Below are 13,664 nucleotides of genomic sequence, written 5' to 3' on the forward strand. Positions count from 1 at the left end.
AAATGTGAGAAAAGGAGATAATAGTGGTATTATATGAAGATAAATTAGTTACTGTTTGAACCTCAGTTTGGAGATTAAAGTCACTATGTAAATGTTAGGTATAGTCTTGTGTTTTTTAAATTAATCCTTATTATTGGATACCCTGTTTCATCATTCCTGAAAGTTAATTTCTAGTTGTGTAACATTCTTAATGTGTTCTTTTTAAGCTGATGTCTCAGTATATTATGTTATGCTGTCCCCAAACTGCTGATCCAACAATAATTGCTAATAAAAAACATTTGATTACCTTAGCTTCTTTGCCAAACACCCTCCTCCTCCTCTTCCTCCTCCTCCTCCTCCTCCTGCTTCTTCCTGAAGGGAAAAAAGCCCTAACTATGCAAGGATGGAAGAAAGAATCTTTGTCCTGTCAGAATGCTACCAAGTGTTTGAAGTTATGGGAAATGAGTGGGGTGAAAAAATAAGGTAAGAAGGTCCTATTTCAATAAAAAAAATAATGAGATTTCATAGCACTTGTTCATAGGCTACTTACAGAGTTTGGAGCTTTAATCCCAGTCATGCTATGAATTTACTGTGTTACATCAAGCAAATTGCTTCAGTTTTCTGAGCCTCAGTTTCTTCAACTGTCAAATGAATTTAAACCAGATGATCTATTCAAGACTCTTCCTGCTCTGAATTTTCATGATTATAGATGGTGAAGTAAAAGTGCCAGGTAATTTAATCTCAGGACATACTCTGATGCACAAAAGAATACTTTGGCAAATAATTTAGGTATATTTGTGTTTGGTTATATTTAATTTATCCTTTTTCCTTTGCAGAGCCTGAATTGATGTTAGCCAATTTTCCTATAAAAGTCTGAGGAATAAAAAATGCTTTTAATGAAATTTCCCTCACCAATATTTATATCTTCTAAGATGTCCATACACACACACACAAAACCCCAGTCTGATTATTAACACACAAAAACCTTATTAACACACAAATAATTTGAATTCAGTCACCAACAATATCATCAGGCACAAAAAATACATATATGTTACTGGTTAACTATATGCCTATATAAAGTTATTATTTTGAGAACTTAAATACAGGAGCACCCTTATAGCCTGGAATCCCTCTTGCATCAATCTTCGTTCATTGGACACATTTACTAAGCAGCTACTGTTGAATCCTGTGAGGGATACAAAAAGATATAAGAAATTATCTTTGTATTCAAGGCAAAGGATCAAGAATCAATCTAGGGGCAGCTAGATGGCACAGTGGATAGAGCTCCAGCCCTGGATTCAGGAGTACCTGAGTTCAAATCCGACCTCAGACACTTAACACTTACTAGCTGTGTGACCCTGGGAAAGTCACTTAACCCCAATTGCCTCACCAAAAAAAAAAAAAGAATCAATCTAAAATAGAGCAACTTGAAACATAGCTATCAATAATATAATGATAATTTAATAAAAATAGTGTTGTCACGTTCATATTCATGATTCCAGATTCTCCAAGAATGCTCCTTCAGAATTCTTTAGAAACCATTTTGGTTTATGTTTGCATAAAAATTAATTATTAGTGGTCTGATTAGCATAAACATATTCCACAATATCTCTCCTCCCTGGTCCTAGTCCCAGTTTTCCCAGGGATTTGTAACAAGGTGCTCAGCAACAGAAATCCCTTTGAATCTCTGGGGGAATCTGACCTAATCAGAAAGCATATATTATGAATAGAGGGGAAGGGGAAGTTTATTAATCCTATATGTGAAAATATTTTGGAAAGTATTATGCTCTATGCAAACATGGTCTTATTCAATGAGCACTGGGCTCAGGGTTTGAAGAGATCTCCTACTTACTACTGCAAAACCATGAGGAAGGTATCCTTGCATGCCTACATACATATATGTATATACACACACACACACACATATATATATATATATACATGTGTGTAAGAGAGATAATAAATACTATTTATTTTTTATTCACTTATTACTGTGCTAGTGATGGGGATACAGTCATAAACTAGAAAGACAGTCCCTGCTTTCAAAGAACTCATATTCTAATATGGGAAGATAATATATTAAAGAGAGAGGGTAGGAGTGGGTAGTAGAGTTTTGCTGGTAAACATTTAACAACCAGCATGAGGAAGGGGGAAAGTACTTTAGGCATACCTTTAAGTTTAATCTGTATTAATATATTCTTCATCACTTTCTTAAGTCTACATAATCAACAATTAAAAAACATCAAGCCTTGATTTGTAGCTGGCTGATTTTTGAGATGTAAATGATCACATTAATAATTTAACAATCAGCTCTGAAAGCCAGTATGAGCTATCTCCAGTACACAGACAGAGCCACCTTGTGGGCAGCTGCCTTATTTGGACCTGGTGGCAGGAAAGTAAGGTGGAACTTGGTTCCTGGCAAGATAAGAGGAAAGCTCACCTATCAGAGCCTAGGGTGGATTTTGGGAGTGGACTCCAGACTTCCAGGGGAGAATTATGAGAAATCATTTAAACTCTCTGAACCTGTTTTCTCATCTGTAAAAAGGGAGTAATAATACTTGCATTACCTAACCTACAAAATTTTCATGAACAGAAAATGGGATAGTAAATGGTGAAGTAGTTTGTAAAGCAAAGTAAAATTGTATATAATTATTGCTATTATTACTTAACTACATATAATCAGGCCTTGAAGGGAGACAGCCACTCTTCAACTTCAGATCATCATTTGGGAAACCCACTAGGGTCTAATATTGGAGATGTCCTGCCCTCTCCTCTGTATGAGTAACTGAAGGGACTGCAAAGTCCATTTTGTTTATTGGGAAGCTACAATGTGTAAAAATTGCCTTGAAACCAACACATCCACTCCAGCCGGGTTGCCTTCCTGAGTGAATGCACATCACAATGGGCGGAAGGAGAGAACAGAAGGGATTATCCCTTTTTTTTTTTCTTTTAGATTCCGGTCAGCCCTTTAGGACTGGGAGTTCTCTGGCGGCTGGAGCGGCAGATGTTATGAAAGGTTTGGTGGTAGGTTGATAATGGTTTCCTAAAAACCCGTCCTTCATTGCCCCATCCCTGGGTACCAGGGCTTTCCAGGCCTAGAAGAAATAGTTAATGGCCTTGCGGGAGTCTCACTGGATCTCCATTATGGAGCTGGCGAATGACTTAGCCTCTTTATCTCTCTTACTTGTCCCTCCCTGGGGTCTGAAGATTCTGCGCTCCTGACGGCCACCAGGAGGCAGTTTCTGAATGCCAAGGGGCCTTCAGGTGTCAGCCTCTGTGTTGGACCAGGGACCCTGGGAGAGGTGAAAGTTTAGGCCGTACTATTCGAGGTCAAGAGCACTTAGGCAGGCCAGCTCAGTGACCAGGAATCTGGAGAGAGAAGAAGGAGAAAGCCGCTTGCAGATCTGGTTCGAGCAGTCATCCCTTTCACATTACCGGATAGACCAGGGACCAACGTAAGCTAGATACTGACATCCCAGTGCCAAGGCATACTCGGCCACTCACCGTCGACAAATTTTTCCTGATCTGAAAGATATCCTGAGCAAAAAAAGGGTCAGGAGAGGGTATATACTGTCTCAAATCGGGCCAGTACCATCACACGAAGCCCCGTATACGATATAGGGCTGGAGGCTGGGGAGGCAATCTAAAGTGATGGGGCTCATTCCAAAGATGACTCCGAATCTCAAGGTACGCAGTTCGAATAAGCAGAAGCTTCAGATGCATAGAAGAGCCTCTGAAAAATGTCTCTGAAAGTTGGATTGAGACTGGGGAAGGGGAGGGTCTGGGCCAGCCTTGGTCTTGTTCTTTCGTCTCTCTGCTAGAAAAAAATTTTTCGTTTAAATCTCTGTTGGGGCTCTAGAGGAAGAAAGATATTCTTCTGCCTCGCAGGATCTCTCTCTCTCTCTCTCTCTCTCTCTCTCTCTCTCTCTCTCTCTCTGTCAGAGGAGAGAAGGAAGTCTGTAAAAAGGAGAGGGGTGGTAGTAACAATATCTTTTAAAATGCTTTAAATGGCACGGTTTGTTTTTCTGACTGCCCCACTCAATTCATTTTTAAATCCGTTCAGTCCTTCATCCAGTTAAGAAAACTGGGGGTGCTGTTCGAGATTCGTATTTAGATTGTTGTGGAAGTTGGAAGAAAGTGGTTTTCAGGCCTCAGTATTCCTACCAACAGGGTGGTCTAGAGGAATACAGATGCACACACATCCCCCACTCCCACTGCCATGCAACCCCCTCCCACATTCCCTCCAAGTCGTGAATTGAAGTAACTTCACAACTCATCTTAGTCAAAGGATGCGTTTAAGGAGTAACGGAGCTGATGAGACGCCTGTATATGAAATGTCACATATTCTTCGGGAGGTATAAAACCACATGGACAAGTCTATGAGCTCCCCACCTCTCCCTCTTCTGTTCCTGCCTTGCGGGTTTCCCCCACCCATCCCCCGCACACGCTTCAAACCCTACAATTTCACTCCTCCGGTTAAGAGATACCAAATCGTCAGAGCCCTGGGCGGGAAACCTATCTGAGAAAGCCGTTATATTCAGTTGCAAAAATCTGTAGCTTTTCCCGGAGACCCAAGGATAGAGATGAGGGTGGGAGGGAGGACGGGGCCAGGGAAAAGAGTGTGATAACGAGCCCAAACTCAGTGTTCTGCACTTCGATTTCGACGCTTCCCACCCCCACCCCATTCCCCTTTAATATTGGTGGTCCGGTCTGCGAGACAGTTCTGAAGACTATTGTCCACCTGAAGTGAAGAGGGCCGTCGGTTGCCAGACGGGAGGAGGGCTAGGGAGAGCGGGGAGTCGGGAAAGTAGTGGAGGGAGTGGGGGTGGGGCAGGGCGTAATGATATAACTAGAGCGTGCAGCTCCTCTCTTGCATAGTCAGAACACATTTCAGGGCTGGTAAGAGCATGGATCTCCTCCTTCAATCTCCAACACACCACTTTCCCCTCCTTCTCAGTCCCAGTCCGCCCCCTCATCCCCCTCCCCGCCCACCCACCCCCATTCTTGGAATTGTGTGGAAAAATTCTCAGCAAAACCTCCCACCTATTCCCTCCCCCCTTTCCCTTTCCCCCTTTCCTCCACGGCCCCTAAACTCTTTGTGAATGAGGGCAGGGGAACAGGGACCCTTCCCCCCCGCCCGAGAACCACGGCCAGACTGCCGCACTCAGAGGATTGTTTGTTAATAGTCCAATTAGATAATTGCCATCTTTCACTCCTTTCGCTCTACATTTCCCATAAAGGAATGAATAAGGAGAGCAGCATGAAGAGGGCTTCTGCCCCGGCAAGGTGACAAGAAGGGCTGGAGCATGCTCTTTGCACAAGGCCATGTGCTTGAATTGAATCATTGTAGCCTAATCAATGGTCTTATTGGATTACTGGCTGTTGCTTTTCTCAAAGATATTGTAGCAGAGACAATGAAATAGCTAGGGGAAAACTTTTTTTTTAAAGGAGATCGTACAGTTTAGACAGAGTCTCTCTCTCTCTCTCTCTCTCTCTCTCTCTCTCTCTCTCTCTCTCTCTCTCTTTCTCTCTCCCTCTCTCTCCCTCTCTCTCCTATATCTGAATAGAAAGCTGGCGTCTCAATGGGCAGCCTCAGGGAAGTTGGAGGTGCACAATTTTTTTTTAATCCATAGGCATTAAAAAAAAGAGAGAAGAGATGGAAGTTTAAGATGGCTGTCAGCATGAAGGTGTGTTAAAGAGTTCTCAGCTCTTACTGTGGGAGGGAGATCTTCTTAAGCAAAACTTTCTCTTTTTCTGATTTCATTTTCTCCCAAGAGGGAATTCTTCCTCCTGCTGAAGGATGCAAAGGGGTGGGGGTGGGGGAGGACTTGGGGGGGGTGTCTTAGTTATTGTCTTATTTTTTTAAAAGTAGCTTTATTAAGATGTATCCGCATGTCTAGAGAAAGCCCCTTTAGTCAGTTTATAATCTGAAGGGTCAAAGGCAAACTGGAAGTTAATAATGGCTGCTAATGATGCTTACAATTCAGGATGAATCTTGTCAAAAGTTTTTCTGGAAGTCTGGGTCTTTGATTGTGTGTTTCCTGAAAGCAAGACCAATCATTTCAGTTTATTCACTGGCTAAACTCTACTTGATTGGGGACAAGCACAGAAACCATCCATTACGATCTGATATATTATCCAAACAATTTAGTGTATTCATGAGGTAACCGAAACGTGGAGGCTGTGAAATTACCCGTAATCAATTGAAACAGCGAGTGTGCGTCCCTCTGGGTGTCCAACATCTCTATGTCTCAGTAATAAGGCAGGCAAGAAATCATTTCAGAGTTGCACTGTTCGCTATCTGATCGCTGGGCTGGGGAAAGCTGGACAGTCCTATTAGAAGGCTGGGACTGATGAGGCTGAATCGCAACTCCGCTGGGAACCACAACACGACAACCTGCCTCTCCAGGAGTGTGTTGCAGACCCCACTGTGCTGACCACCAGAGGCTTGTGCCATCGCCAATCTCGTTTCGCCGGTGGTGGCTTTTCCCCCCTTCTTCTCTTCTCCCTTCGGGGTTTCAGGGGGGTGTATTTTGTGGGTGCGTGTGTGCAGTGGGGTATTCTTATCCCACCCACCCCCCCTTTTTTGCCTTTTACATGTTTGGGAAACCAGACAAAATGGACGTTAGATGCCACTCGGACGCTGAGACTAACCGGGTCTCGAAGAATGGACCTAAGGACGGGAAAGAGAGCAAGGGGGGCGAAGGGAATATCTCCACTTCTTTTCTGAAGGAACCTCCGGGCACTTTCTCTCCGTCTGCCGCCTCGGAAGACTGTAACAAGAGTAAATCTAATTCTGCCGACCCGGACTACTGCAGAAGGATCCTGGTTCGAGGTAGGGGATCAGAAAGGAGAAAGAGTCTGGGGCTTGGGTGTCTTTGGAGGGGCGATTCGGGAGGATGGGTTCACCCCTCTCCCCAACCCTTTATCCGAGCCTTCGGTCCCCTTCTCTCCAGGCTGCAGGTCTTTAGCGGGTGCCTTCTCTCTCCGCATCCTGCCCGCTTGGCCATGGTGTGTGTGTGTGTGTGTGTGTGTGTGTGTGTGTGTGTGTGGCGGTTGGGGGTGGGGACCTCTGAGGTTGTGGATCGGCTCGGACTTCGGGAGAAAGTTGCTGCCCGTGGGGCCCCACCCTCTGCCCTGCTCCGGGTCTAGCCGCCGGCCTTTTGGGCCAGGCCATCCGCCTCCTTTCTAAGCCTCCTGGAACTTGGTGTGCTGGGGCCTCGCCCTGTCCCCGACCCGAGGGTGGGGAAGGGAGGCGGGGTGGGGGCGGAGAGGATCTTCGGGAAAAGTCGAAGCACTGTGGGATGCAGCCCGAGAGAAGGTGGAGGAGGAGGCCGCCGACCCCGAGCTCTTATAGCAATCGCCTTTAGGAGGAAAAAAAATGGGTCGGAGGGAGGCAAAGATGAAAATAGTCATCCGTTCCTGCCTTTCAGGCATCGGAGATTTGGGGGATACAGAAAACAGGGAAGAAAGCCAAACTGCGGTTTGAATGGAGAAGCGGGAAGTTGTTTCTGGCCGGCCAAGGGGCCTCTCCTTGAGCAGCCTGGAGACCCGGTGGGGCCGAATTTGTGGGGGGAGAATCCGAAAAGAGGGACCCTCACCTTCGCCTCCAAGAGCGCCACTGCCCCCAAGTCTGCTGACCCATACTTTGGGGAAGCGGCACCCTGGGCTCCGAAAGCTCAGGTTGTTCCCCTTGGGGTGTCTTCTGCCCCTAAGAGGGAAGGAGACCCAGAGGCTATAAGGAAACGAACCCCGAATGTAGCCTGGTAAACATTCCTCCGGGGCGGGGTCAGGGGCCGGCAGAGCGCTGGGGAAGGTGGGCTTCTGTGCTCTTGTGAGTGTTCTGGGTGGGATGTGAGTATTTGTGGGGATGGGGGGGGGCGGCAGAGGACCGACTCTGGCAGGGCTCGGAGGACCATAAGTCGGTGCCGGGCTACTCTTCCCGGTCATCCCCGATCTGGTGAGGCCTCTTCCGAGGCAGGGAATATGCCTTTGAAAGGTAGGCGGCTTTCCTCCTCTAGTCCTAGCGCGCCCATCACAGAAGGGCTAGTTGACTTGGTCGCGATTGCATTTTGTCCTCCAGCCCCGCTGTTCCTTCAAAGGGATTTGTCTTAACAAAGCTGATCCGACTCTGGGCCCCAACGATCTTCCCCTCCCCTCCCCTGAACCAGCAACAGAGAAAACAGTTAAGTGGAGTTAGGTACCCCAATATTTGAGTTCACATTTGGGTCCAGGGACACCTTTCTGCTGAGCTAATCCTCCCTTCGGATCTCCCTATAGTCATTCGGCTAAGCTAGGGCCACCGACGTACGTCGTCCCTGGAGCTTCTGGCCTGGAAAGTTGGTTAGAGGAGACAGGGAGAGGAAAGAGATGTAGGACGAATGAGTACTGACTACTGATCTTTTCCGCTGTGGCCCCCTCCCTAGATGCCAAGGGCTCCATTCGAGAGATCATCCTTCCTAAAGGCCTGGACCTGGACCGGCCAAAGAGGACCCGCACATCATTCACCGCTGAACAGCTATATCGGCTGGAGATGGAGTTCCAGCGGTGCCAATATGTTGTGGGGCGGGAGCGAACCGAGTTGGCCAGGCAGCTCAACCTCTCCGAGACCCAGGTACTAGCCCAGAGGTTCTGTTTGCTCAGGCAGCGGCTCCCCGCTAGCCCCCAATTCGCAGCCATCTCATCTCAGGCCCACCCCAGTCCCTAGACCTGGTTGTAGGCCTAGAGAGCATCCCGAGAGAGGGAGAAGGCCCGGGGGCCTGGGGGCAGTGCCTTTGGAGAAGACACCTCGTTTCTACGCACAAGTCTGGACCCTTCATCACAGGGAAGCTCCAGCTTTTCCACCCTCTGCCCCTCTGCTTGGCACAACAGATACACATCCAAACTGCAACACCCCCTCCAACATACACACAACAATTTATTAGCTTCTCCTACTCTGCCACGAGCTGGTTCTCACCCTGCTTCTGCGTGTCCCACTTTGGCCCTATCCCCAGGAAAACATGCTTAGATCTCCAAGCCTCAGCTGCACTCTTTCTTGGGGTCCTAGGCATATATATATATATATATATATATATATATATATATATATATATATATATATATATATATATATATATATATATATATATATATATATATATGCCAGAATTATTGGAGAGCAGAAGTTGTGCAGCTCTGTCTCAGTCTGTTGGTGATTATAAAAGGGAGTTAGCCAGAGCTGCCGAGATTCTCCCAAGGGGAGAGGTCGTTTCCCCCCTGGCCACTTTACTCTTGTCTCTGGCCCTAACAGAGCCTTGTCAAATAATGTTGGTTCCCTGACCCTTCACCTCATTTCCAGTACAAAGCCGGGGGTGTGAAGTGGGCAGAGATTCTTTTCAATGGGAGAGGTAAAGGTTATTTTTATGATTTTTACCCGGGATTTCCTGGTCTAACCATTTAGGCACCTTCCTTCAGCCTTGCCCTGCTTCCTCTCCACCCCCACCCCCCACTACTGTTTGTTGTGACTCAGCATGGGCAGTATGAGTGTTTGGGAGGGTCAGCTCCACCCTGGGGTCCTTGTTGTGTTGGGAAGCCTTCTCCGTGTATATGTGCAGTGTGCAAAGTGTTATCATATTTGGAGACACAGCCTCTTTAGCCTCCATACTGTTTCTTCTATTTCATGTTAAGGAAAACAGGAGTTGGGGACCTCCTGGGACTTTGTTATTAGGCTTGGTCTATAATCTATAATGGAGACTCAAGGGTTTTCTTCCCCTCTGCAACTTCCCTACAATCAGATTCCAAATAACTCAGAAGTTGAAATGGGGTGTCAGTATTTCCTCTGATGGAAAGAGAAGACCAGAGGAAAGGAAATAGGGGGAAACCAGGTGACTGGTAGCAGAATTCTGGCTTAGCATTCTTTTGCTAGTGCCTCCGCTGCCACCCCTACCCCTACCACCACCACCCCAAGTAGAAGCAAGGGAACAAAGCAAAATTAAAACAGACCAAAAACACATCTAGGAAGCTGCCAATCCAGGGAAAGGGATCATAAGTAGATCTACTGCTACCCTAGAGCCAGCGAGAACAAGAAGGGCCCTGGGACTCCGAAAAGCCCCTGGGCTTTAGGGACAAGTCCCAGCCAGTCTTTTCCAACTTCCGATTCAAAAAGTTAATGGGAATGGGGGGGGGGGGAATGTAACTCAGACACAGAAGATTTCAAAGTACCTATTACTGAATTCTTTATCACCTCCCCAGCCAATTCACCACAAACACTGGGAATGAATCCCTCATCTCCTTGGCTCGACTTGACTGGGGTTGGGTGATGGAGGTGCGCGTGGATCCTGTGTTCACTTGGGGGTAATACCTCTTTAGGATTCTTCAGAGTATGTCACATCTTAACCCTGGCCTGAAGGGGCTTTCGCAAACTCCGGTCCCCTCGTGGCGTGTGTGTGTGTGTGTGTGTGTGTGTGTGTGTGTGTGTGTGTGTGTGAATCTGAGATCCACTTTGGACCGAATAAATCTTTCCAAGATTCAGAGCAACTGTCTCGCCTCTCCAGGCTGGAGAGACCTAATTCATTCACTGTCTCCCCAGGAATCGTGAAATCCCTTGCCCTTTTTGTCTCTATTTGAGTTTTAAGACTATCACCCCTTAACCCCGCTGTACTTTTAAAGGCTCTCTTTACCTCCATCCCCAACCCCCAGGAAGGAAGGGGGAGAAGCTACTGGGGAGGTGTGTGTGTTGGTGGTGGTGGTGGTGGATGAACTTGGGGCCTCCTGCCCCGACTGTCTCAATCCTTGCCTCTGCGAAATTGGGAGAACGGAAGGAACTAAAGGATGGGTGGGTGGAAGGACACATCAATGATGCAATACCCGTTATTGTTATGATTATGATTTTGAAACGTTTCATTCTCTGGTTCGGGTTGGGCTTCAATCAAGTTCCCCACCCGGAAGTTCAGTCAGGAGATTGTGATGAATTTGAACTTGGGCGAGTGTGCCTCGTCTAGGTGCCCTAGCTTCGGCCCCTGAGTGGAGGGAGAGGGATAGTTGGTGGTTTCTAATCTCCTGGGTCCTCGCAAAGCCTGGGCCGAGCCCCCAGGCTCCTCTAACAGTCTCTCTCCCTCCCTCTCCCCTTTCTATGGGCTGCTACAGGTGAAGGTATGGTTCCAGAACCGGCGCACAAAGCAGAAGAAAGACCAAGGCAAGGACTCGGAGCTGCGCTCCGTGGTGTCTGAGACGGCCGCCACTTGCAGCGTGCTCCGGCTTCTAGAGCAAGGCCGCCTGCTCTCCCCGCCGGGCCTGCCTGGCCTCCTGCCCCCTTGTGCCACGGGCGCTCTGGGTTCGGCCCTGCGAGGCCCCAGCATCCCGGCCCTAGGCGGCAGCGGCAGCTCGGGCTCAGGCTCCAGCTCGGCCTCCGGACCGGCGGGCGGTTCCTCTCCGCACCCCCCGGCCGTGAGTAGCGCGGCGGGGCCCGCCTCGGCCTCAGGACTGCATCCCGCCCCGGCCGCTGGCCACAGTCTCTTCAGCCTGCCTGTGCCCTCGCTCCTGGGCTCGGTCGCCAGTCGCCTCTCCTCCAACCCCTTGACAATGGCTGGCTCATTGGCCGGGAATTTACAAGAACTCTCCGCCAGATACCTGAGCTCCTCCGCCTTTGAGCCCTACTCCCGGACCAACAATAAAGACGGGGCGGAGAAAAAAGCACTGGACTGATTTTAAGTATTTCCATGTATTTATATTTATAGTATCTATTGTGCTTATATTTATGGAATCACACACCCAAGCCTCCCTTCCTGGGCAGTCCCCCCTTTTCCTACGCGGTCTCCAAGCAATTCCTTTCCCTCCTTGCCTCACCCTCTCACAAATTTAATTTTACCATTCTAATTTTTTTTTCTGCCTTGCTTCTGTTTACTTCCCCCCCCCTCACCCCCAACTTCTATCTGAATGCAGGAAAGATCCAAAGATCTGGGAAACACACCCTACTTAGTCCCTTTCCTCATCCTTCCACCCCGGGAAAGGAGCCATCCAAATCCAAAGGAGCAGTACTGTTGGTAGGATTAGTGGGGAGAAGGCTGAGCGTGCAGCCTCCCGCCGACCCCGCAGCCTCCCGCCTAGGGTGGAACATTTACAAGGGTTTCCTAGAGCCCAGAGTTCCCGCAAGTAAGGAATAGGAAACTCCCACTGTCTGAGTGAGCCATACAGGAAGTGAATTTCAAAACGCTCGGCAGTCACTAGGCCTTACAGATTTCTCTAGAAAGCCAGGGACCCTGCCCAAGTTTCCCACAGAACAAGGAAGAATCGCATCTGCCCCCCCACCCCCTCCACTTTAGGGAATCTGTGGATAGGACAGGCAAGAGAGTTGCCTAAAATCATCCTCTAACGACCACCTCCACAATACTAACAACGACGATGATGATAGTGATACTAATGATAGGGAGAATAATAAGAATGGATTATTGCTAAGCAATTAAAAATGAATCCTAACCATATTCCAAGACTAGATGCAACTTAACTATTTTTAAAAAATGATCATTCTGAGTCTGGAAGGTAAAACCTTTAAAAAGTGTTCCAAAACACAATTTTTTAGGCAGAGTAGGATAAATGGAGCTGTGAGTTTGAAAATAAATTCGACAGGGATGAGCAAAGAAAAGGCAACGATTTATTTTCTAAGAAATTCTCAACCAGCTTCCCTCTCCACCCCCAAATCCCCAGCTCCAAGTCTTCCAACAGAAGCAGTCTAGATTCCTCATTGAGGAGCATCTATTGAAAAGACACCCTTAGAAGCCCCAGCAGACCAAATGTTAATCACGGAGGAGACACTTTTTTTTTAAAGGATCTATCGTTGGTTTGGAAATGGAGCGGCAATAGCCACTCCCATTGGCACCGCAGACTATGAGCCTTTCCATTTTCATAAGAAAGTGAGATAAAATATAATTCCTTCTTTTTTTCCTTGCCTTTGTTTCACGAAGTACCCGTAGCTTTAAATTCTAGGAAAACAAACACGGCCCGTTACTTCAACATCTGAGAAAGTTGGACAGTTCTGCTACTTCTCCCTGATCCTTCAGAAATCTTCTCAATTGGGAGAACTACCCCATCTTTACTTACGATGATGAAGATGATGATGAACAAGAGGGAAGAACTTGTGATAGTCAACGTAAGAAAAAGAAAAGACTTCTCCCCACCCTTGCACCCCCATGCTCATGAAATCTCTTTTTGAAGGGTCAGAAGGTAGCTAGAACTTAGTTCTAGGCGGAGACAGGGACGGCAATCTCCCCTCTAACCAAGCATTTACAAACTGTGCACCTCAGTCCATGCCACCCATTTCTTTGACCAAAACAACCAACAGACAAAACCCTGAGATACTTTATTGTCTAGAGTGTATTAGAGTCCATCTCAAGAGTGCCCAGAACAAATTTTTGAAAATAGTAATTTTATTGTAAATTATTTACGTCGGGATTTTTTTTTGCTCTGTTTTAGGCAATTAGTGGAAAAATAATGAAATAATGATTCACATGCGGGTAGGTGTCCCCTAAATCCTGGCTACTAACTCTGTTCTGAATGTTTTGGATATTTGATTGTTTTGTATTTATGTGGTGAGAGTGAAATATATCTATCTATGATGATTGATAAGGTCTATTCTCGTCTTCTATTTAAAGTGTGAGGGGGGAGACCCTAACAAATTATTGTTTTCTAGTGCTTATGATCCAAGCAAC

The 13,664-nt window shown here is 47.1% G+C and overlaps 1 protein-coding gene across 1 annotated transcript; it reads left to right on the forward strand.

The window, feature by feature from the left end:
- The first annotated feature begins 6,579 nt into the window (after positions 1–6,579).
- On the forward strand, positions 6,580–13,423 carry VAX1 (ventral anterior homeobox 1). The gene is made up of 3 exons (XM_043987908.1): positions 6,580–6,817; positions 8,409–8,596; positions 11,107–13,423. The coding sequence occupies exons 1-3, from the start codon at positions 6,580–6,582 to the stop codon at positions 11,662–11,664; spliced, it is 984 nt and encodes a 327-aa protein (XP_043843843.1). The 3' UTR covers positions 11,665–13,423.
- Positions 13,424–13,664: the final 241 nt, after the last annotated feature.

This window comes from Dromiciops gliroides, chromosome 2 (assembly GCF_019393635.1).
Source record: "Dromiciops gliroides isolate mDroGli1 chromosome 2, mDroGli1.pri, whole genome shotgun sequence".
Classification (NCBI taxonomy): Eukaryota; Metazoa; Chordata; class Mammalia; order Microbiotheria; family Microbiotheriidae; genus Dromiciops; species Dromiciops gliroides.

Excerpts from the sequence above, each read along its gene's own strand:
- VAX1 (XM_043987908.1), top strand. The coding sequence starts at position 6,580 with ATGTTTGGGAAACCAGACAAAATGGACGTTAGATGCCACTCGGACGCT. Across the intron at positions 6,818-8,408 it reads CAGAAGGATCCTGGTTCGAG|ATGCCAAGGGCTCCATTCGA; the intron begins GTAGGGGATCAG and ends CCCCCTCCCTAG. Across the intron at positions 8,597-11,106 it reads TCAACCTCTCCGAGACCCAG|GTGAAGGTATGGTTCCAGAA; the intron begins GTACTAGCCCAG and ends GGGCTGCTACAG.